Below are 25,520 nucleotides of genomic sequence, written 5' to 3'. Positions count from 1 at the left end.
CTAATGTCAATGGCCCGGCAAAATTAGAATCCCATGGCTCCACATTAGAGATATTTATACTCCAACCACACCCCCTTCAAACTGGGCTGATACAAAGTTTAACAAAAAATAAACCTGCCTCTCCAGATATTTTCAAGTTTCAAATTATGAGTTCAAATTAATCATGTATATGCAATTTAAATATAGCAAATAAGCAGGATACAATTCTTCCTAGACAATATTTTTGGCACAGAGGAGAGAGTGAGGTGGATTAAAAATAGAGTGGTTTAAATTTGCATACTGATATGAGGAGAAAAAAAGGTCGAATGCTTCAAAATGAGGTAGATTACAGAAAGAAAAAAGAAACTTCCTGTTACTATGGCAGATAAATCTTTCCATAGATTAATGTTGTACAAAGACTCTGAAGATATCCAGTCCCTGGATCCTGGAATGGCTTGCCTTTAAGGACATCATAATGCTGATTTTTTTTTTTTTTTTGACAGAATACCAATACCAAGGTTTACTGTCTGTATTTGATGTTTAGCATATACAAACTAAAATGTTGTAATCAACAGTCATTCAATATTGAAAAGGGATCTAATCAGTTCTAAATCATGGAGGAATCCATTTCTAAACCAAATCAGGATATTTGATCAGTTCTATTTGCACAGTTTTATTTTTACCATCAGCATATTTACCAAGACATGCACTGTCTCCACAGTGATTAAAAAAAGTGAGTACTTAACTCCTCTATTTTGGATTGAAGGAATCCATCTACACAACAAAATAAATAGCTTAAAAGAGAGACAGGGGACTTTCCTGGGCAGAGGGGTTCCAGTGGTTAAGACTGCATGCTTCCAACACAGGGGGCATGGTTCAATCCTTGCTTGGGGAACTAAGATCCCACATGCTGCATGGCCAAAAATAAATAAAATAAAATATTAAAGAAAGAAAGAAAGAGAAGGAATCTCTCTTACCTGGATCCTTTTCAATTTGGACCACCAGTCTTGTGTTGGAATTATCCACACGCCTTGTACTAGAAAGAGCCACAAGAGTAAGAGGCTGTGATTAGATCCCTGCAAATGAGAGCGGGCTCACAGGATCAGCTGTGTGAGTGGGAATCCAGGGGAGATGGAGCTCACGTATTAGAGTTATTGTTCTACACTGACAGAGCTGAAGAAAGAGAGGGGTCAGAGGGTGGGAAAAGTACAGAAAACACAGAGAGGGAAGAGATGTTTAGTGTTTAGGCACAGAAGACAGACCTTCATCTTTATCAGTTCTGAGCATCCAGTCCACAAAATAACAGCAAGCATTGAAATTGTCAATGGACTACCACTCACTGACAGTACTTGAGAGCAGTGCATACATAGCTCTCTTGCTTTTCAAATTGATTCCAGAACATTCTTGATAAGTAGTCCAGGTCTCCACCACTTGCTTTCAAGAGTTGGGTGCATTCATACGGACTTGTCTTAGGTTGAACCATAAGAATGAAAAGCAGCTCTTTGCAGCTTAGGAAAAGGTGGATTGTCTGTAGCCATGGTAACTAGTTGCCACCAGAACCAGTTTTAAACCTTTGCAGTTATGACAACTCACCTCAACTTACAGCTTTGGTAAGGCAGCCAGTTCACAGTGGCCACTTGCTTCTGCACGTCAGCCAGCAAGGGACAGGCTCAGTGCAGGCTTCTGAGGGTGACCGATCAATAACAGGTTCCCCAGGTGACTGCCCTGCAGACGGTATCACCCCATTTCTGAACCTGAAACGCATCTGCCCTTGAACTTCAGATGTCCCCCAAACCCTTTATAAGTGCAACAGTCTGCTCTGCTTGGAGAGACGATGTTGGGCCAGCCTTGACTTATTTCAGACATTGAGTGGGGGTTTTGTCATTCTTTGATGGACAAATATGATACTGACACCAACCACATGAAGCTGATGATATTCAACAGTTTATGGTCTACAAAAATGGCAATTTTGTGAGGGGAACCACTAACTGAAACTGCCCCATCCTGGCCAAACACAATAGTAACTATTTGCATGAGGTATCTTACAAGAGGACATCCTGGTAAGGAAGGCGTAACTAACAAGACATCACCAATTAGAAGAATTCAGGAAAGGTCAAAATGTCTTACCAACCTCCCAGCATCCTCCTTGCTAACACCCATCTTGGCTGAGTGATGTGCACACCACCAGAAGGGACCCTGAGTCAGAATGACTGGCCAGAGAAAACCTGGAAACTAACCCCATCACCATAAAACCTGAGGCTGTGAGCCACTTGGCAGAGCAGTCCTCCTTGGTTCCCACCTGGCGGCCCCCTTCCCATTGAAGTCTCTTGCTTTGTCAGCACATGTGTCTCCTTAGACAATTCATTTCTGAGTGTTAGACAAGAGCCCACTCTCAGGCCCTGGAACGCATCCCTCTTCCTACAAAAATTTCATAAGCCTAAACCTATGCCATAAAGAAAGGGCTTTCACTAGAAACAGACCACTGACTGGAGGGTCCCAGACAAGTCTGAACATAATGAGCATCTCATCTTTACCATACCTAGATATACCATGTTTCAGATATATGAGAACTATCTAGGCAGGATCCTGTTGGAGTTTTGTAGACTAGATGCTCCAGGTGGGTTGTACAGAAGGGATATTCTGTTACAGCTCAAAAAGGTCACGTTGTTCTATTACTGCTTCCTTTTCCTTGCAAATACCCTCAGATCAGCTTTGAAAATAAAAGAGCCCGGGTGGCAGAAAATAAAGCGAACAACAAAATTCTTTCTAATGAAGGCCGTAATCCCATGTCGGCATAGTGAGTCCCTGAATGGAATTTTAATTTCACCTTAAGACCTAGGACAAATGGAATTTTCCGCAGCAGAATAAACAATTTTTAAAGTGAGATTGAGCCAAAAGAAAGTCATTTACCAAACTCCTTAGGGAATTAAAACACCTTCTAAAACTAAGTTAAATGAAAAGCTATCTGCAAAAGGCTTTGGATGCAGAGGGCTCAATTCTGATCAGCAGTAACTAATCCATGCCGCCTATGTGCCCTGAGGGCCTCTGGCTCGCCACCAGACTCTCTAAGAAGGGCAAGTGTCAGCCTTACTGGGTATTCAAGGATTTCTCCAGTGCTTTCCTCCTGTAAATTTGGTGCTTACCACTCAAAGGTGCTAATTAGTTCAGTAATTGGATTTCTGCCTTCACTGTCCTATTGCAGGAACATTCTGTTCTGTGTCTCAGTGTGTGGTATGGTCAGTTACTCAGTCATGTCCGACTCTCTGCGGCCCCATGGACTGTAGCCTGCTAGGCTCCTCTGTCCATGAGATTTTCTAGGCAAGGATACTGGAATGGGTTGCCATTTCCTACTCCAGGGGGTCTTCCCAACCCAGGGATCAAAGCCACATCTCTTGTGTCTCCTGCACTAGCCAGCAGATTCTTTACCACTAGCGCCACTTGGTGGGGGCTTCCAACTCACTCCCCAATCTCAGAAGAGTTGAAAATGCCAGCGTGGTTGGGTGTGTATGCTCTTAGCATCTGCCTGGCAAAGTTAAGGCTCACTGCTTGTCACAGTGTCCCAAGCGCCACAAGCCAAGAGTCCAGTAATATGATAGGTCTTCCCAGAGAAGGTGACTCGCTCTGAAGCATCTCTCCCTTATGTTAATATGGAATGCCAACAGCCAAGCTCATTTCCGCCCTTCAAGTTTTGCCTTTTGACGTCCTCATCTAAATCCAGCACCTTGTCGCTTATGTGGCTTCACCTGAGGAGCTTAAGTAATTTAATAGTAACTTGATTATACTGTTTCAAGTTCCGGTTTGACAGCTCACATAGACTATTTATGGGAGAAGTAGTCCTCATTTTTGATGAGGAAGTGTGACTGTCTGGAGTAAGAACTTTGATGGGATCTGCTCATATGGAGAAACCAGGATGGATGGATTGTAGTTCTCTTCCTGGGGCAGGAGAGCATCAGAGAAATATGGACAATGAGAAGGCAGTCAGACACTAAACAGAAGGACCTGTCACATTTTAAGTTGAATATATGCACAAGTTTCATTTGGGTTAGTATTTTTTAATGATTTTTGTGTTTACATTCATACAGGATATTGGTCTAAGGTTGTCTTTTCTTGCGATGACTTTGTCTGGCTTTGGTATCAGGGTAATACTGGCCCCACAGAATGATTTAAGAACTATTCCTTCCTTCACTCTTTTTCGGGGAGATTTGAGAAGAACTGATGGTAATTCTTCTTTAATCATTTTAGAGAATTTGAGAGTCCAGCTAACCGATTCTGGGCTTTTCTTTGTTGCGAGTTTTTGATTACCTATTAATTCCCTTTAATTGTTACAGGTTTACTCAGATTATCTATTTCTTTTTCAGTCAATTTTGGTAGTGTGTGTATTTCTATGAATTCTTCTGGTTTGGCTAGGTTATCTCATGTGTCGATACACAGTAGTTTATAGAATTCTCTTTCAATTAGGTAATGTTGGTAGAAATGTTCTCAACTTTTAACTGTGATTTTAGTAATTTGAGTCTCTTTTTTCTTGGTCATTCTTGGTAAAGGTTTGTCAATTTTGTCAATCTTTTCAAAGAATCAAATTTTGGTTTAATTTATTCTTTCTATTGTTTTCCTATCCTCTATTTCATTTCTCATCATTTTAATTTTTATTATTTTGTTCTGTCTGCTTACTTTGGTTTAGTTGGCTCCTTTTTTTCTAGCTTCTTAACATGGAAGACTAGCTTATTGATCTGAGATTTTTCTTATTTTTTTAAATTTAGGCACTGACAGCTATGAATTTCTCTCTGAGCACTGCTTTTGCTACATACTGTCAACTACAAATTAGCACTTACTGTGGGCACTTGCCTGGTGGGCTACAGTCCATGGGGTCGCAAAGAGTCGAACACGACAGAGCCACTAACCACATCTAGCCCTGCTAGGATTCCCTCGTGTGCTGCTGCAGCTGCTGACCTTCAACACCCCCCGAGAGGCCTTCCAGGCGGAGGGCAGAGGTGAGGCACTCTGATCTGGGGGAATAAAACTGGCAGGGCAGGTCTTCAGATAGTTAGATGTTTTCAGGAGCTGATTTTATGAGCCCAATTCTTGGTCTCCTCGTATCTAGAAAAGCACTGCAATCCTTCATGGGATGACTGTTTCTCATGGTTAGAAGAACCTTCTGAAGAAACATGTGCTTGATTTTATGTACACTTCCTTCACCAAAATCACACATATACTGTCCTTCTCCACTACATTCAAAAAAAGTATTTATTTTAATTGGAGGATAACTGCTTTACAAGATTGCGTTGGTCTCTGCCACACATCACCATGGACCAGCCATAGGTATACATATGTCCCTCCCTCTTAAACTTCCTTCTGTCCCCGCCACACCCCTCTAGGTTGTCACGGAGCACTGGTTTGAGCTCCTGGTGTCATACAGCAAATTCCCACTATCTATTTTATATATGGTAATGTATATGTTTCAATGTTACTCTCTGAATTCATCCCATCCTCTCCTTCTCCCACTGTGTCCAGAAGTCTGTTCTCTATACCCGCATCTTCATTGCTGTCCCACAAACAGGTTCATCAGTACCATCTTTCTAGATTTCATGTATATGCATTAATATATGATATTTGGAACAGTTCTCAGAGGTATTTGAGGTGCTGTCTCCTGGGCTGCAGCCCTCATTTTGCCCCCAATACAACTTAACTTGCAACTTTCATGTTGCCCTTTTTTAAAGTTGACAGTACCATATGTTTTAATATACTGTGCTCTCCTTTTCATTCACCACAAAATATTTTTGAATTTTCTCTTGTAATTTTTTTTTGACTTATAGGTTGTTTAAGGTAACGTTATTTTATACATCTTTGGGAATTTTCTAGATTTCCTCTTGCTGTTAATTTCTAATTTCACTCCATTGTAGCTGGAGAACATATGTTATATAATTTCAATCCTTTTAAATTTACTGAGGTTTGTTTTATGGCCTAACACATGGTCTATTCTGGAGATTTGTTCATGTGCACATGTCAAAAATGTTTTTTGAAAAACTTTTGCTCTGCAAAATACTCTGCCAAAAGGTCAAAAAGACCAGGTACAGACAGTGGGAAAATATCTTCAAACCTCATATCCAACAAAGAACAAGTGTTTAGAATATATAAACAACTCTCAAAACTCAACAGTAAAAAACAAAACAAAGAAACCAAAACAAACAAAACCCCCACAAAGAATGCAAGAGAAAATGAACAAAGACATGAACAAACATTTCTGCGAAGAGGACCTATGGACAACAAATAAACTCAGAAAAAGATGTTCAACATCATAATTCATAAGAGAACCATAGGTTAAAACCACAAGAAGGTATCGCTATATACACCCAGCAGAACGACTAACGTAAGAAAGAGTGAAAATATCAACACACTGCCAAGGATATGCATAAACTAGATCTCTTACACATTGCTGCTGGGGATGTAAACGGTATCACTTCTCTGAGAAAATGTTTCTTTTTAAAAAATTACCATTTTGTTGTGCAGTCACCAAGTCGTTTCTGACGGCGACCCTGTGGACTACAGCATGCCACATTCCTCAGTCTTTCACTATCTCCCAGAGTTTGCTCAAACTCATGTCTATTAAGTCGGTGATGCTATCTAACCATCTCTTCTGCCACCCTCTTCTCCTTTTGCCTTCAATCTTTCCCAGCATCAGGCCCTTTTCCAATGAGTTGGCTCCTTGCGTCAGGCCAAAGTATCGGAGCTTCTGCTTCAGCATCAGTCCTTGCAATGAAAATTCACGGATGATTTCCTTTAGGATTGCCTGGTTTCATCTCTTTGCAGTCCAAGAGACTCAAGAGTCTTTTCCAGCATCATAATTCAAAAGGATCAATTCTTTGGCCCTCAGCCTTCTTTAATTAAGGTCCAACTCTCACATTGGTACATGACTACTGGAAAAACTGGAAATTTGACTTTACAGACTTAGGTTGGCAAAGTGATGTCTCTGCTTTTCAATATGCTGTCTAGCAAGCATATGAACCATATAAGCATAACTACCATATGAGCTAGCAATTATATTCCTGGGCAATTATGCCAGAGAAGTGAAGACTTATGTTCACCCAAAACCCCACAGACCAATGTCCCTAGCAGCTTTATTCATAAAAGCCAAAATCTGGGAGCAACCCAGACGCCCCTCTGCTGTTCAGTCACTAAGTTGTGCCAACTCTCTGCAACCCCATGAATTGCAGCAAGCCAGGCTTCCCTGTCCTTCACTATTGCTGCTTGGAAGAAAAGCTATGACAAGCCTAGAAAGGGTATTAAAAAACAGAGATATCATTTTGCCAAGAAAGGTCTGTATAGTCAGACCTATAGTCATGTACAGTAGTCATGTACAGATGTGAGTTGGACCAAAAGAAGGTGTCCCTTAATGAGCGAGTTGCTAAGCAGACTGTCGTTTCCACACTATGAGATGTGCTGTGCTGTACTTAGTTGCTCAGTCATGTCTGACTCTTTGAGACCCCATGGACTGTAGTCTGCCAGGCTCCTCTGTCCATGGGGATTCTCCAGACAAGAATACTAGAGAGGGTTGCCACGCTGTCCTCCAGGGGTTGTTCCTAACCTGGGGACCAAACCCAGGTGTCCTGCATTGAAGGCCAATTCTTTACTGTCTGGGCCACCAGGGAAGCCCATACTATGAGATACTGCTTAGCAATTACAGTTATTGACATACCATGATCTGGATGAATCTTCAGTGAACTACGGTTGAGTGAAAACAGCCAATCCCATGAAGTTAACTGTAGTAGGATTCCATTCATATAAAATTCTTGAAATAACAAAATTAGAGTTAGAGAACAGATCAATGGTTATAGGAGTTAAGAAGGGGCGAGCTACAGAACAGAACAGTGTGTTTTGAATATAAAAGGGCAGCAGCAGAGATCTCTGTGTGGGTGGACATGGTCAATATCTCGACTGGACCAACATCAATATCCCAGTGATAGTGGTGCAATATGTTAACACATGTAAATTGAATAAAAGGTATATGGGAGATCTCTGTTTAATATTTCTTTCAACCCCATGTAAATTTATACTTTAGCTTCAAAAAAAGTTTAATTTAAAAAATCTCCATACACATGTATACGTATAGCTGAGTCCTTTGCTCTTCACCTGAAACTATCACAACATTGTTAATCGGTTATATCACAATACAAAATGAAAAAAACTTTTTAAAAAAGTGATACTGGATCCTGGAAAAAGCAAGAGAGTTCCGTAAAAACATCTCTTTCTGCTTTATTGACTATGCCAAAGCCTTTGACTGTGTGGATCACAATAAACTGTGGAGAATTCTGAAAGAGATGGGAATACCAGACCACCTGACCTGCCTCTTGAGAAACCTATATGCAGGTCAGGAAGCAACAGTTAGAACTAGACATGGAACAACAGACTTGTTCCAAATAGGAAAAGGAGTACGTCAAGGCTGTATATTGTCACCCTGCTTATTTAACTTATATCCAGAGTACATCATGAGAAATGCTGGGCTGGAAGAAGCACAAACTGGAATCAAGATTGCGGGGAGAAATATCAATCACCTCAGATATGCAGATGACACCACCCTTATGGCAGAAAGTGAAGAGGAACTAAAAAGCCTCTTGATGAAAATGAAAGAGGAGAGTGAAAAAGTTGGCTTAAAGCTCAACATTCAGAAAACAAAGATCATGGCATCTGGTCCCATCACTTCATGGGAAATAGATGGGGAAACAGTGGAAACAGTGTCAGACTTTATTTTGGGGGGCTCCAAAATCACTGAAGATGGTGATTGCAGCCATGAAATTTAAAAAATGCTTACTCCTTGGAAGGAAAGTTTTGACCAACCTAGATAGCATATTCTAAAGCAGAGACATTACTTGGCCAACAAAGGTCCGTCTAGTTAAAGCTATGGTTTTTCCAGTGGTCATGTATGGATGTGAGAGTTGGACTGTGAAGAAAGCTGAGTACCAAAGAATTGATGCTTTTGAGCTGTGGTGTTGGAGAAGACTCTTCAGAGTCTCTTGTACTGCAAGGAGAGCCAACCAGTCCAAACTAAAGGAGATCAGTCCTGGGTATTCTTTGGAAGGACTGATGCTAAAGCTGAAACTCCAATACTTTGGCCACCTCATGCGAAGAGTTGACTCATTGGAAAAGACTCTGATGCTGGGAGGGATTGCGGGCAGGAGGAGAAGGGACGACAGAGGATGAGATGGCTGGATGGCATCACTGACTCAATGGACATGAGTTTGACTGAGCTCCGGGAGTTGGTGATGGACAGGGAGGCCTGGCGTGCTGCAATTCATGGGGTCACGGAGAGTCGGATGACTGAGTGACTGAACTGAACTGAACTGAACTGATACATAAAAAGAAAACTCCATAGTTAGAAGCAGGCCTGAATTCTGTGATTATAATGCATTCATGTGTTATTCTCATCTCTCACCTTAACTTGCTTGCATTGCAAATTAGGATCACTTCTCTCATTTCAGTCAGAAAAATCCAAGACTCTCCAACATTTCAACTATGGGATATGAAGTCCAACTATTTATTCACTGGCAAGTCATAAATATTTAGGGGATGAAAGTGTTTCTGCAAATGCAACTAATCAAAACAGTAATAAAAATTTCTAGTTGCATGTGGCTGGGCCTAAATGGGGAACTGAATAGATGGAGATGCAAGAGATTACAAGGGATTCCTAAGTATTAAATGATCAGGGTGCTGTTGGTTTTGTTTCCCCAAGAGTAACAAGACTGACTTAAGGTTTTGACTTCTGGGTACAATAGCCTCCTGGTAAAAAGAGGCCCAATTTGACAGTGTTTTATTTAGAGTTCTGGATGATATTTCTCCTGGGGATGAAGACACATTTATTTTTTATTAGTGACCACTGGTATGTACAGAATTTGGATCAAGGTGAGCACACAGAAAAAAGAAATGCCAACTGATGGCAATGAGATTGCAGGATTTTGCAATGACATGCACAGCCCTGACGAATTACCTCCAGACTCTCCTGTTTTCACGGCCACACGTCTCAAGAGAGATAGCAAATCCAGAAGACACGCTCTCCTAACGTGAAGCCTGTTAAGACACAGTGCTGTTTTGTCCTCGAGGGACGTGGCACTTAATAAAATCACAGCAGCTCCTTTTTCCGCTGAGATGGACTTCATTTTTCCTTTGTTATTTCATTCACTCCTAATATATAACATTTTACCTGACCCATGCTCCATCTTCAAACCTGTTACAAAACCAAGTTTAACTAAAATGGTGCTAATTCTATGATCACCGTGAGACACCTTGCCAAATCAGTTAAACTGACTAAAATGATAAATAAAGGTGTCATATGCAGGTCTGTGGGGCTTCCCTGGCCTCAGCAGTAAACAATCCTCCTGCCACGTAGGAGACTCGGGTTCAGTCCTGTGGGAAAGATCCCCTGGAGTAGGAAATGGCAACCTGCTCCAGCATTCTTGCCTAGGAAACTCCATGGACAGAGGAGCCTGGTGGGCTACAGTCCATGGGGTTGGGAAGAGTTGGACACAACTTACTGACTAAACAATAATAATAACAATGAAGGCTTGACCTCTCCTGCTTGCGTTTCAGCAATGGTGAACCTTATGAAAAATAATTTGGCCTGGAACCTTACACAAAAACAATAAGGCAGCAGAGCCCTAAGAATCAGACTGAAAATTTAAGTTGATAAATCTGATTTCTGTTTGTAATTTGGCTTATGATTTATTAAATTACTTGAGAGATGTAGAAAGACTCCCATAATTCTTCTGACCTTCAGTTTTCTGAGTGCACAAAATGGCAACTAAAAAACAGCGCTTTTGATATGCAACTGAAATATAGAGCCCTTCTTCTGACTGGCTACTGCAAAACTAAACAAAGAATCACTTAACCTTGCAACAGGCCTGTTACCCAAGGGAATCAGGAGGGACAATGGATAAACAGGAAATAGTTTTTATATCACTGCATCAGTACATCTGGGTATAGATTTCTTTTATGGGGAAAAAAAGAACAGTAATTTTTTAATCCTAATATGTTTTTTCAAATTTGATTTTAAATACTAAAATTGTATTGAGTCCTGGCTCTAAGAGCACAGGCATTATAGACAACAGGAAATGAGATCATTCCCCTCCTCCAATTGTCCTCCATCTCTCCAGCTTTTCCGCCAGGCAGTGTCTTTGACAATGATGAGAAAAACCTCCTCAGAAGGCTTTATCCTGGATAAATTTAACTAGAAAGCTAGTGTTCTATCATCGTGGACTACTCTTAAAATTAGAGATGTTTAAAAATTTCATTCTCTACACAAGCAATACTTTCTGTATCGTTTGGAAGCTCCAACACTTTGGCCACCTGATGAGAACAGCCGACTTATTGGAAAAGACCCTGATGTTGGGAAAGACTGAAACCAAAAGGAGAAGAGGATGACAGAGGATGAGATGGTTAGATAGCATCACTGACTCAATGGACATGAATTTGAGCAAACTCCAGGAGATAATAGAGGACAGAGGGTCCTGGCATGCTATAGTACATGGTATCACAAAGAACTGGACACTACTTAGCAACTGAAAACAAAAATAATACAAACAGTGTTCTTTAAAATCTACTACGAACTTTCTCTTCTCTCAAACCTCAAAGTATTCCTCTCTCCAAAGCTTTCCCAGTCTCTAGGAAATTAAGCTCCAACCACACAAACACCAAAATATGTAACTTAATTAGACAATACAAAACAGAAAAAGAATGTAATACATTAAATTGCCATTATTCTTATCATGTAACATTTTTACTAATTCTCACATATGGGATTATTTTTCCATTATTGGTCATTTTTCATTTAAACCAGCTTGATGGGGAGCATCCATCTACTTAATTGTGTTTACAGAGAGAGAGACAAACACAGTAATTGAGACATGAAAGAGCATCATAAACCCTATGGAGTGGTGATGATGGCAGAATGCCTTCAAAGTGACAAGAAAAAAAGAGCATGACTTCCTATGTTCACATAATGCACTAATTTCATTAATCAGCCAATTGTATCATAAACCCTGACAGAGCAACCATATGTGAAGTCTGGGACAGTTCTTAGCCTTCAATAAACAGGGACTAAGGTCAGTCTTGGAAGTATGCTCAGGGTATTGTGAATGATAAATGCTGCCTGCCTTATCTGCAGACAAAAGATGCTGCCGCCGTCGCGCCACCCAGTGGTGTGCCCCGTGGCTTTCCGTGGCCCAGTGGTAGACAATCCGTCTGCCAATGCAGGAGATACAGGCTTGATCCCTGGGTCAGGAAGATCTCCTGGAGAAGGGAATGGGGACCCACTCCAGTATTCTTGCCTGGAAAATCCCATAGACAGAGGAACCTGGTGGGCCACAGTCCATGGAATTGCAAAAGAGTTGGACATGACTTAGCAAGTAAACAACAAAAAACAATGGTTCACTCGAGGGGACTCAGGATGGGAAAACACAGGATGCTGGCTCCAGATAGCTGAGGTGAGTGTCAAGGGGATCATTTCAATGAGCCCAGACTCTTGCATCTGCCCATATATAGAAGACTGCTAAATTCCTTGAGATGTCTGATTTTCTGTAATTAACAGTAATCATTTGATGCTTTGGGACTACCTGGTCTAAGTTGGAAAACTATATACCCTGATTCCTCCCTTACCTCTTCTGAGCAGTTCCTCAGTGCTTTTGAGAGGCTGTCTCCGAGGCTTGCAGGCTTAAGCAAGTCCTTGGAATAAAACATAATCCTCAACTTTTTGGCTGTGCTTTCTTTTCAGTTGACAGTTATAAAATTAAAGAGTCTTCCGCCCGTGCCTCCCATGACTGCAATGTTAAGGAGTGAGTTTGAACCTAGAGGTCCAAATGCAAAAGTCCCCCAGGACCCAGAGTGGCCATCCCTTAGGCAACTGTGTCACTGATGGGTAGTGTGGCCAGTAGCTTGCCTGCCTGGTCACAGAGAACTTTGAAAGGGCTCAGGGTTCTTGGCATTGGGGAGTGAACCCTCAACTGTGCAAATACCTCCATCTGCCCAACAAATCTCCTGAGCCAGCAACACTCGAGCCCTGCAGTAAAAAGGTCTGAGAGGCAAAAGCTGGGGACTTCTGCCTTCCTTTGTTTAGAATCAATCAACTCCATCTCCAATACATGCCTGAAAGCTGGAAAAGCTGCCAGGCCTGAGAAGGGCTCTGCCTGTATGCTGTGCTAGGCTGACACTCCCTGCAGACTCAGACACACAGCCTTGCTCCTGGGTGACCTTGAATCACCGGGTGACCTTGATACATTGGGTCAGCAGCACCAGACTGTTGGGGCACAGGTGGGCAGGTGAAGGGCTTCCTGCAGGCGCCCAGTCCACTTCACTGCTCTGCACCTTCCAGATTCTCTAACTGCTCAGCAGGGTGGAACAGGACTCTGGGTAAAATTATACACAGCAGCACAATGAATAATAAACTCAAACCTATGCTATTTGAGAAATTCAACGCTCTGGAGTTCCTCAAAAGCATCATCCTTCTGGAATTCATTTGCATAATCGCTCTTCACCACACCTGACGTGTCAAACCTTACCCCTGGGTACATGGTGTGCAAGCTTTCTCATCCGTTAGCAAAACAGCTGGATGGGGCCAAGTTCATCATTTAGGGTCTCAGACGTAACAGCATTCAGACACAGATACTGGGATTCCGGTTGAGAAAATCCAAGACAGAGAAGAGATGTGGAAGTTCTGATAAGACCCAGGATGTATCAGCCAGAGAGCGGAGAAGGCTCAGACTCCTTTCTGCCAGTCCACCCTTCCCTGCAATTCTAGACTAGACTCACAGACTTATAGCGCTAAAGATCTTACCTTTGTGCTGTCATTCCCCTAAATAAAATGGTGAGGGAAAGATCCTTTTGATTAAAGCTATTACTTGCTTTTATTATGAGTGTTTAGATTTCAGGTGATAGGAAACCCAACTGGAAACGGCTTAAGAAAAATCTGAAATGCGTTGACTCACATAGCTGAAAGGTCAATGGAGCCCAGCTGAACTCAGGGGCTAGAGAGGATGGTGTCATCAGGAATCATTCTTCACATCCCTCAGCCCTGCCTGTTTGCTGTGTTTTCAGGTCAGTTCACACCTCGTGGGGACAAAAAGGCTGCCAGAAGCATTAACCTTTCATTCTACACCACCAAGTCCAGTGGGAAATAGGATTCTCCTCTCCTGCAGGCTTGGCACACCCCAAAATCCCAGAGCTCACTCAGGCCAGGCAGAAACAATCTATCTCCAGGACTCTGGGTTTCACACCTTGTTTTTCTATTGTCGTTTTTGGCCACAGTTTCACTTGCTCATCTGTTTCTTGCTTACCTGTGGCCTGAAGTCCAGGACAGTATTTACACAGAACTAGGTTCTACTAAAATGGAATGAAACATGAGTCAGGATACGTGTCCACAGACTCAGCTCATGTATCCCCAGGAACCTGGCTGAGATTTACTGATACTAAACTCTTCAGTCCGTCTTGACACCTCCAGTTCATCATACGTAATGGAGAATGTTTATTGCTGGCTTATCTTCACTTCTATCACTTTTGGAAAGTTCGAGACTTAGTCCAGTTTCCCACCCCGCCTATCCTTGTAAGTCCCAGGACGCACTGCCTCCTCAGACATGGCTTAAACCATGCTAATCCCAAAATACACCTCCTTTATCAACAGATACCCGTATAGAACCTCAAAGTGACTCTCAAGCACTTTTTAATGGCTCAAAACACCCAGATGTCTATATGCATCAGACTTTGAATCTCTTCTAGGGGGAGGATTCCCAAAGACCTATCATTAGCACCCAATAAAAGTGAGGGTGTTTCCTGATTCCTTTCAAAAGCCTATCAAGTTATTGGAGACTCCAGAGAGCTAAAGGCACTGAAGGCTGCATATAGGAATTTCTCAAATTGCCTGTTTAAAAAGAAAATCGTCTCTGAATTAATTAGTCCGACTCCCTTTCTGGGAAATTAGAAGACACTTGATCCTTGGACCTCTGGAGCAGGAAACAGCAACCCACTTCAGTATTCTTGCCTGGGAAATCCATGGACAGAGGAGCCTGACAGGCTACAGTCTATGGGGTCACAAGAGTTGGACATGCTCCTTGGAAGGAAAGGTATGACAAATGTAGACAGCATATTAAAAAATAGAGACATCACTTTGCCGACAAAGGCCCGTATAGTCAAAGCTATGGTTTTGCCAGTGGCTGTGTATGGATGTGAGAGTTGGACCATAAAGAAGGCTGAGCACTGAAGAATTAATGCTTTTGAACTGTGGTGTTGGAGAAGACTCTTGAGAGTCCCTTGGACTGCAAGGAGACCCAATCAGTCTATCCTAAAGGAAATCAATCCTGAATATTCACTAGAAGGACTGAGGCTGAAGCTGCAGCTCCAATACTTTGGCCACCTGATGTGAAGAGCCAATTCACTAGAAAGGAAACTCCTCCTTGATGCTGAGAAACAGTGAAAGGCTGAGGAGGAGAAGAGGGCGACAGAGGATGAGATGGCATCACCGACTCAACAGACATGAGTTTGAGTAAACTCTGGGAGATAATGAAAGGACAGGGAAGCCTGGTGCTGTAGTCCATCGGGTCACAAAGAGTCAGACATGACTGAGCGACTGAATAACAACAACCCTTTCTGGGCTTGAGCTTTTATTCAGGACCTCCGGTGAACTCATGAGGGTACCTCAGGCTTCAGTCCTGCTCTGAAGTCCCATCTACCCACCTGGCAGGGTCTGGAACCAGTGCGCCCCCATGCCTCACATCATTGGTGGTTCTGGGTCTCCCAGTGGGATAGGCTCCCATTGCTGGTTCTGGCAGTCCTGGAGGCTGCAGGCTGTACCCAAGGGAGCGCCCCTTCACTTTCCTGCATGGGATCCAGGGCTCCTGAGAATCAGGCAGAACTGCAGCTCCTGATCAGGGCCTCTGGAAGGAGCACTGAGGCGCCCAGCTCAGGGACTCAGCAGCATCACGAGGTCCCCACGGAAACAGGGAACGATGAACCTCCCAGCGATTGGCAATGGTCCAGATCTGGCCAGGTGGCCACTCACCACCTCTCGTGCAGCCTGAGGAGGGGCCTCCAAGCACCTGAGCTGCGAGGCTCCAGTAGTCCAGTCATCAGTGAGACCACTCACAGGATGATCCCAAGAGTGGCCTTGGGCAAGTCGGGCTTTTCCGGTGGCTCAGTGGTAAAGAATCCGCCTGCTGTGTAGGAGCTGCGGGAGACGTGGGTTCAGTCCCTGGACTGGGAAGATCCCCTGGAGGAGGGCATGGGAACCCACTCCAATATTCTCGCCTGGACATTCTCATGGACAGAGGGGCTTGGTGGGCTATAGCCCCTGGGGTCACAAAGAGTCAGACACAACTGAAGCAAATGAGCAAGCACACACTTAGGCAGGTTGGGTTCTGACTCGGGTCAGTTTGGGCCTGCCTGAGGGCAGAGGAGAGGTGTGGGACCAACGTCCGCTTCTGTGGAGGTAACAGGGGACACAGCCACCGACCTCTGCAGCAGCCGGTACTGACCCCGCGGGGAGGGGGCGCACAGGGCTCGCTTGGGACCCAGAGAAGGCCTTTCAGAAAAGGGAGACCCTTCCTGGAATGAGGCCCATGGGATCTCAGGCCCGGGCTGCAGCCACCTTCCCTTCTGGACAGGCTCTTGGGACCGCACCTCTCGAGTCAAGGGCAAATGCTTTAACTGGAAGTCACTGGCTTTAGTTTGGGGTTTCTTGTTTGTTTGTTTGTTTTGTTTTTGGTGTGGAAGGCGTTTTGAGAAGCTTTATTTCATAATGGGAAATGCTCAGGGCCTGAAATAAGGCCAGACCTGAGTTAATATCTTGGCTTGGCCACTGACTTGTTCTGTGACCTTGGGCAAGTTATTTCACTGCCCTGACTTTCCTTTTTCTGATATGTGAAATGAGAAAAATGAAGTCCTACTTCCAGAGTGGGTGACAGGACAGGAATGAACATATTTGAGACAGTGGGCAGGCGGCCCCTACATGCAGAAAGACGAGGCCCCCTCCCGTCACTGCTAGTGCTGCTGAGCTGCTTCCACTGCTTTGGTATGTGTGTGTCCAGGGCCCAGCACTCCTAGGTGTGCGTTCAAGAGCTCTAAGGCCCTACAACATCTGATAAGGGAGCTGCAGGACTGTACCCCACAGCAGCTGTGTCTGAGTGCTTTATAAAACATGAGTGCTAAGTTGCATCAATTATGTTCAACTCTCTGCAACCCCATGGACTGTAGCCCGCCAGGCTCCTCTGTCCACGGAATTCTCCAGGCAAGAACACTGGAGTGGGTTGCCATGTCCTCTTCCAGGGGATCTTCTTGACCCAGGGACCAGATCCACACCTCTTATGTTTCCTGCTTTGACAGGCAGGTTCTCTATGACTAGTGCTATGTGGGAAGCCCTTTTAAAACACATCCAAATAAATTGTGGGGTAGCTTCATTACAAGTTGAAATATGTAAATCCCTTTCTGGAAGACTTGAATTATAATGCTGCATTTTACTATTAACCCATAAGCCATATAAGCTTCCTGCTTTACACTTAAAAAAATGTCTTTTGAGAGAAATATCCTAGTCTTTATATATGGAATCTTAAAATAAATGATCAAATGAGCTTACAAAAAAGAAACAGACTTTTAGACTTTCAGGAAATGAACTTAGAGAATAAACCAGGGAGGGTGGGTAGAAGGAAGGGACAGTTAGGAAGTTTGGAAGAGACATGCACACAGTGCTATATTTAAACTGGGTAAACAAAAAGGACCTACTGTGCAGCACAGGGAACTCTGCTCAGTGTTATGCAGCAGCCTGGAGGGAAGCAGGGGGTTGGGGGAAAATGGATGCATGTATTTGTATGACTGAGTCCTTTCACCTTTCACTTGAAACTATTACAACATTGTTTGTTAATCAGCTATATCCCAACAGGGGCTTCCCCAGTGGCCCAGTGGTAAAGAACCTGCCTGAAATGAGGGAGACACAAGAGATGTGAGTTCAGTCCCTAGGCTGGGAAGATCCCCTGGAGGAGGGCATGGCAACTCACTCCAGTATTCTTTCTGGGGAAATCCCGTGGACAGAGGAGCCTGGCGGGCTACAGTCCATGGGGTCATAAAAGAGTCAGATAGGACTAAAGTGACTCAGCAGCAGCACATCCCAATATCAAATAAAGAGTTTTTAAAACAGAAAAACAAAATGCCTTTTGAGATGTTTAATGCTTTGCACGATGATTTTACAAACCACCCTTAAAACAGCTTGCTAGGAAGAAAATATCCAGCAAAATGCCTTCATTCTGAAAAACAGAAAATAAAGTGTGAAGTTAAGAGTTTCTTTTTTGATTGCCTTAACCACGTCAGGCATCCGTAACTCCGTCCAGCTCATCATCATTAACAAACCATGAATGAAGACCCAGATGATGACAGGCAAGCCCATCTGCAGACAGTACAAGTGAAGCGGCTGGAGAGATGATGAATGACGATGGACACACTGACCTGCATGGATTGGAATGTTGAGTTGAAGCCAAGAAGTTGAGAGTAGATAGAGGAAATGGAAATTTCTGCCTTTCAGTGAAACATATACACATAAGAGTGGGATGATGAAGACTTGGCTTGGCAATACTTTAGCAAAATAATTGAGGAGATTTAGATTTTAAGATGCTGAAGCTGCATTACTTTGGTCACCTGATGTGAAGAGCTGACTCATTGGAAAAGAACCCGATGCTGGGAAAGATTCAGGGCAGGAAGAGAAAGGGACGACAGAGGAGGAGATGGTTGGATGGCATCACCAACTCGATGGACGTGAGTTTGAGCAAAATTCGGGAGACAGTGAAGGACGGAAGCCTGGAGTGCTGCAGTCCGTGGGGTTGCAAAGAGTCAGACACATAGTGAATGAGCAACAAGATTTTAAGAAGCAGAAGTGAGAGCAGAACATAGGACTTCGAGGAAGTAACAGGTCCCTTTACTGTGAACTGAGTAGGTGACACCTGGAGGTATCTGCTCCGGAGGGCATGGACAGAGAAATCTCAGTAAACATCTGGATGAAGGCAGCTGAGATGCTCAAGGTCTAGACCATCTCACACCAAGAACAGAGAGGACTGTTCAGCCTGAAGCAGAGGGCTGAGAAGGGAAGGAAAGGTTCCTTCAAACTGTTAAAGGATGGTACAGGTGGGGCAAGGATGCTGTGTGCTTCAGGATCGGCAGGTATATCCAGGTGTATGGGGTATTTGGCTAATGCCACAGGGAGCAGACCTGGTGCAATAAGAGTCCACTACTGTGGCTGACAATGCTCACAGGGGCGCTGAGTGAGATACAAGGTCTGCTCCAGAGGAGTAGCAAGAGGACTCCCTCCCTGTAGACAGTACCGGGGGTATTCTGCAATTCCGAAGGTCCAGCTAGTTTCCCTTCTATATTACAAACCCAGGAAGGGGCTGTGGAATAAGAAAGTAAGACCCATGAAAGCTCACTGAGACTAGCTGAAATATTTTGATCATCTATTCTGTTGTTCAATAAACCACAAAAGAATGGCACTTGGGAGATCTCGCTCTTTCCACTAAGGCAGCTTTGATGCTCAGAGAACAGAACCCAGGCTCTGGGACTGGCTAAAGCCTCAAAATAACCATAGCGTTTGGAGGTGAGGAGCAGCATTTACAGAGCACGTCACAGCACGGTGGCTGTGGATATGACGCTCCATGGTCCACACGTGTGTTCTTTCGTGGGTTGCTATGGTTGTGTTCTGCCATTTCAGAAATGATTTCAGGTAGGTTGCAAGGAAACATAAAGCGTGTCTAGATTTACCTGAAGTAAAAGTTAAATGATAGCAGATAAAAATACAAGGAAGCAGGGACTTCCCTGGCAGTCCAGTAGTTAAGACTCCATGGTTCCAGCGTAGAAGACCCCAGATTCCATCTCTGGTCAGCGAACTAAGATCCCAAATGCCATGCAATGTGGCCAAATTTTTAAGAAACAAGGTCAAGAGGGAGAGGACACACACATATATATACACTTATAGCTGATTCATGTTGTTGTTTGACAGAAAACAGCAAAACCTTGTATAGCAATTAGCCTCCAATTAGCAATAAATTTTAAAAAATACAAAGAAGGAAAGCAAAATGGTGCAGGATTAATTTTGTGTTTACAACTTCTAGGAGGCACATAGAGACAGTCATCCCATTTTACACATCAGCTAACTGAGGCTCACAGGCTGAGTTTTGTTGACTCTGAGGGCTACTTCATTTCTTCTAATAATTTCCTGAGAAATCTGTAAGCAGGTCAAGAAGCAACAGTTAGATCCAGACATGGAACAACAGACTGGTTCCAAACTGGGAAAGGAGTACGTCAAGGCTGAATATTGTCACCCTGCTTATTTAACTTATGTGCAGAGCACATCATGTGAAATGGCAGGCTGGATGAAGCACAAGCTGGAATCAAGACTGCCAGGAGAACTATCAATAACCTCAGATATGCAGATGACACCACCCTCACGGCAGAAAGCGAAGAGGAACTAAAGAGTCTCTTGACAAAAGTCAAAGAGGAGAGTGAAAAAGCTAGCTTAAAACTCAACATTCAAAAAAACAAAGACTGTGGCATCCGGTCCCATCACCTCATGGCAAATAGATGGGGAAACAATGGAAACAGTGACAGACTTTATTTTCTTGGGCTCCCAAACCACCGCAGATGGTAACTGCAGCCATGAAATTAAAAGACACTTTCTCCTTGGAAGAAAAGCAATGGCCAACCTAGACAGCATATTAAAAAGCAGAGACATTACTTTGCCAACAAAGGTCCATCTAGTCAAAGCTATGGTTTTTCCGTAGTCATCACGTATGGATGTGAAAGATGGACCATAAAGAAAACTTGTGCCGAAGAACTGATGCTTTGGAACTGTGGTGTTGGAGAAGACTCTTGAGAGTCCCTTGGACTGCAAGGAGATCCAACTAGTCCATCCTAAAGGAAATCAGTCCTGAATATTCATTGGAAGGACTGATGCTGAAGCTGAAACTCCAGTACTTTGGCCCTCTGAGAAGAACTGACTCACTGGAAAAGACTCTGATACTGGGGAAAGATTGAAGGTGGGAGGAGAAGGGGACAACAGAGGATAAAATGGTTGGATGGTATCACCAACTCAATAGACATGAATTTGAGCAAACTCTGGGAGTTGGTGATAGACAGGGAAGCCTGGCGTGATGCAGTCCATGGGGTTGCAAAGAGTCGGACACGACTGAGTGACTGAATGGAACAGGCTGAATAATTTCCTAAAATCAAACACCAAATGGAGCATATGGACAGGATTTTAATCAAGGTCTTTCTGAGTACCATCACTGTCTCAGGGAGAGCTGAAGATGAAGTCACACTGATTATCTTCTTCCTGATTAGGGTGGGACAAGATCATGACATCTGTAACTGAACAACAACAAACAAAGGCATGGAATGCAGAGTTGATTTTTTTTGTAAAGCAATCACATAGAATGATTCCTATTTTAAGCTAGCACAGTGGTCTCATGAACATGCTTATGGTATACTTGTTAACAAGGATATTGTCCAGAACTATTTAACATTTTAAAATGAATCTGGACAATATAATAGAAACATAACAACTGTGAACTCTCATGTGCCCTTCAGGTGACTGTTACACGTGTCTCCTCATAGCTATGGTATTTAACATTTTATAGAAGACTTTTGGAACTTCCCTGGTAGCTCAGTGGTAAAGAATCCACCTGCCAATGCAGGAGCTATGGGTTCGATCCCTGGGTCAGGAAGACCCCCTGGCGAAGGAAATGGCAACCCACTCCAGTATCCTTCCCTGGGAAATTCCACGGACAGAGGAGCCTGGCAGGCTGCAGTCCATGGGGTCAAAATCGAATTAGACATGACAGAGTGTCCAAACCACAACGGAAGACTTTTGAAGTATCAAAATCAAATCATTGTGAACGGGACTTTTCCTTCTTTAGTGCTGCTAAGTCAGTTCAGTCATGTCCGACTCCACAACTCTGTGGACTGTAGCCCACCAGGCTCATAAGGCCATCGGATTCTCCAGGCAAGAACCCACTGGAGTGGGTTGCCATGCCCTCCTCCAGGGAATCTTCCTGACCAGTCAACTCCTTTAGGACTGAGATGCTGGCTGAAACAACCAGGGCCATGAGTCAAATGCTTTCTAGCCTAAACATTTGCTGCATGTTAATGGTAAAGTTTGGTTATTTAGAAATTGTTTATATATAGAGAGAAGGACGATAAATCATAATATCAATATGTATTTCTAAAGCTCTTTAAAAGTACTCTAACATAAGAGGATTTATAAACATCAGGCACTATTATTACAGTGCCATCACTGCCTGTAAATTAAACGGAGACACCAGGCAGAACTCATCAAGACTGATTTTAAAGACCTTCTTAGTTAAGAACAGTTTAATAGCGAACATTGTGTTGTGGCAAATGAAATCCAGATTATGCTTTCCTTTCTCTTTTACATAATATTGTTGGACTTCATTAAGTTAAGAAATAGTCATGGAGCACCTACTAAGAGCAGGGCTGTTCCATACGACATAGGAACACAAAGATGAAAACAAAGAAGTCCAAACTTGGAAGCAGTATCAGTCCACACCAATCTTTGGTACAATTTACGACAGCCACAGAGCAAATTTGTTTTCCAAAAGTGATGGCTTCGGTACCTCTCATCCTAAAAGTCCTTCCCGAACCTTCCATTCATTCATCAACAGGTGGAATGATTCTCTGAATCATTCAGAGATGCCTTTTGAATCTATGTGGGTGGAAGTGGAGGTGTGTGGGAGGGGAGAGCATTGGATGAGAAGAGCCTGGCCAAGGGAGGGCTGGGAATGAAAAATGTGACTGTGATGTATGAAAAAGTACTGTGGAAGATAAGGACTGGGGTGAGGTGGGTCTGCATCTGTGCTGTCCAATACAGTAGCCTCTGGCCACATGCAGCTACTTAAATTTAGATTAATTAAAACTCAATGGAATTTCAACTTCAGCCACACTATCCCTGTGGCGAGTGCTGGGAGGGCTGCCACATTGGAGGAGGCAGGCACAGAGCAGTTCCAGCGGTGCACGGCTCTGGGGGACTTCTCCTCATCAGGCAGCAACGAGCCAGCTCAGACTTCGGAGACAGTGTGACCTGTGCTGCTTCTGGGGAATCAGCCGGAGAGCAGCTTAGTTAGGTGGGCAGAGGACATGTTTGTCATCGGCCCCCAGTGAAGAGCAGTGTTTCGGTACAGATTCTGCAGATCTCAAGACAGACCAAGCTGGGGCAAACTGACAGGCCAGAGTCACCAGGTAGCTGGTGACTGACTTACTGTTTCCACAGAGAATGAAAATGGTCCCAGGGGACTTCCCTGAAGTCCAGTGGTTAGGACTCTGCCCTTCTAATGCAAGGCCCATGGCTTTGATCCCTGGTAGGGGATTGAAGATCCCACATACAGCAAAAAATAAAGAAAGGAAGAAGCTGGCTCCATTAGGGTACAGGGCTCACCGGAATCTTGCAAAAACCAAAGGCAGCTTTAAAAGGTCTGGAAGAGAAATCAGAGGACTGGAAAGTGAGGGAGCAGAGGTGGAGAGGGAGAGGGAGCCAGGTGAGGAGACGAGGGCTCTTCAGCACACCCCAGGGTGAGGCTGGCGACCCTGGTGCCCACTGGCAGACTGTACTCACTGATACACAGAGAGGAGAGTATCTCTTAGCTGGGACAGTTAGTAAACAATCAATTACACTAACAACTGCTTTTCTGCATCAGACTGAAAAGAAAGTAATGGGAACGGCTACAGAGACACTCACAAATAAGAATAAGAGAAACCAACAGTTTCAGATACAGAGAATGAGCTTTCCAGATCTAGATGAGATTTCCTGCCATTTCCTTTCTGGGTTCCCACCACTCTCACTGTTCCAAATTCCATCTCCGATCTTTTAAGCAGATGGCCACAGGGCTCTGTATTCTGAGGCTTAACACGAGGTGACAAGAGGCTCTCAGCTGGCTGGCTCCTGCACCCGCACCTCTCCCTGCCCCCACCAGCTGCACCGAATGTCTTCTCCAACTTGGCTCCTTCAGAGAGACCAACGTCCTCAGACATACCCACAGACCATGCTGTGCCCTTCTCATCCCAGGACAGCCGACCAAAGCCCCCACACGTAACAGAGTGCTACCCTGAGCAAAAGAATGGGTCACAGCATCATCATCTCTTTGTGTGGCTGAATAAGGAAATACTCGAGCAGCCTATATTTTTAAATAACCTGCATAAACCTACAATTCATATCTCAATGTATCATCCTGAATGGGTGGCTGACTCTTGGAAGTGAGGAAACTAAATAAGAAAATACACAACTTGTATTGCACAGGTATTAGGATGACTTCCCTCAACAAAAGCATCTCACAAAGATTTCCCCACTTCCCTTTCTATGGGAAACCAGTCAATCCTAAAGGAAATCAACCCTGAATATTCACTAGAAGGACTGATGCTGAAGCTGAAGCTCCAATACTTTGGCCACCTGATGTGAAGAACAGTCTCACTGGGAAAGACCTGATGCTGGGAAAAACTGAAGGCAAAAAAAGAAGAGGGTAGAAAATGAGATGGTTCGATAGCATCACTGACTCAATGGACAGACAGGAATTTGAGCAATCTCCAGGAGATAGTGAAGGACAGGGGAGCCTGGTGTGCTGCAGTTCATGGGGTCACAAAGAATCGGACACGACTTAGTGACTGAACATCACCCCCTCCAGTTCAAAGGGGATGCCTTTTGCTTATCAAATTCTTCCCTGGGCCCCTACCAAAAACTGGTTTTCAAACTTATCTGAGAACAGGAGACAAAAAGAAATCTTTTATGTTAAAGATCACCTTTAAAATATCATGCACTTTCCTGAATAGTTAAAAAGCCTATGGGATTGTCACACCTTACTCTCAAGTGTTTGTACGTTTCAGAAGTATGATTTTCCGAGCTCCACAGAAGTCCCCCAAATTGTTTTCTCCTTGAGAAGCTTAAAGACAAGCCAGTGCTGGTGACTTTCTTTTCCTTCTGACTCTGTAAATATGCCCAGCATCTCTCTGCATGCCTGCTCACTCAGTCATGTCCAATTCTTTGCCACCCCATGGACTGTAGCCCACCAGGTTCCTCTGTCCATGGGATTTTCCAGGCATGAATACTGGAGTGGGTTGCCATTTCCTTCTCCAGGAGATCTTCCTGATCCTGGGATTGAACCCGCATGTCCTTTGTCTCCTGTACTGCAGGCAGATTCTTTTGCCACTGAGCTACCTGGGAAGCCCCAGCATCTATTTAGACAAATGCAAAAGAGACTCTTGCTTACGTGTAAATTTCAAGATGGCTTCACTTGTACAGCAACGAGCCCACCTTTTCGAAGCTGAGGAATCTGCCAGACACAGGCGAGGCCTTCCCCACCTCCTGGTGGTCTCACAGCACTGACTCACCTTGGGGTGCTCCAGTTTGGTTCGATTTCCCCAGGACCCCTAAATGTGAGCTCCCAGAGATGGTTAGCACAGTCGGAGGGACAGGAATTCCAGGCAGGACAGTCAGAGAAGAGCCCCCCCAGTGCAGGCCCATGTGGCAGTTACTG

The 25,520-nt window shown here is 43.9% G+C and overlaps 1 protein-coding gene across 1 annotated transcript in view; it reads right to left on the bottom strand.

Annotated features, from left to right (window-relative positions):
- The window catches only part of PCNX2 (pecanex 2), a 314,554-nt gene that overhangs the window by 78,524 nt on the left and 210,510 nt on the right, over nt 1–25,520 (bottom strand). The window contains exon 24 of the mRNA XM_040242736.1: nt 957–1,015. Coding sequence (XP_040098670.1) covers nt 957–1,015 — 59 coding nt within the window. The remainder of the gene's footprint in view (nt 1–956; nt 1,016–25,520) is intronic.

This window comes from Oryx dammah, unplaced genomic scaffold, assembly GCF_014754425.2.
Source record: "Oryx dammah isolate SB20612 unplaced genomic scaffold, SCBI_Odam_1.1 HiC_scaffold_6, whole genome shotgun sequence".
NCBI classification, from domain to species: Eukaryota; Metazoa; Chordata; class Mammalia; order Artiodactyla; family Bovidae; genus Oryx; species Oryx dammah.
The sequence above is the reverse complement of the archived record's forward strand: the minus strand, read 5'-3'. Positions and strand labels throughout refer to the sequence as shown.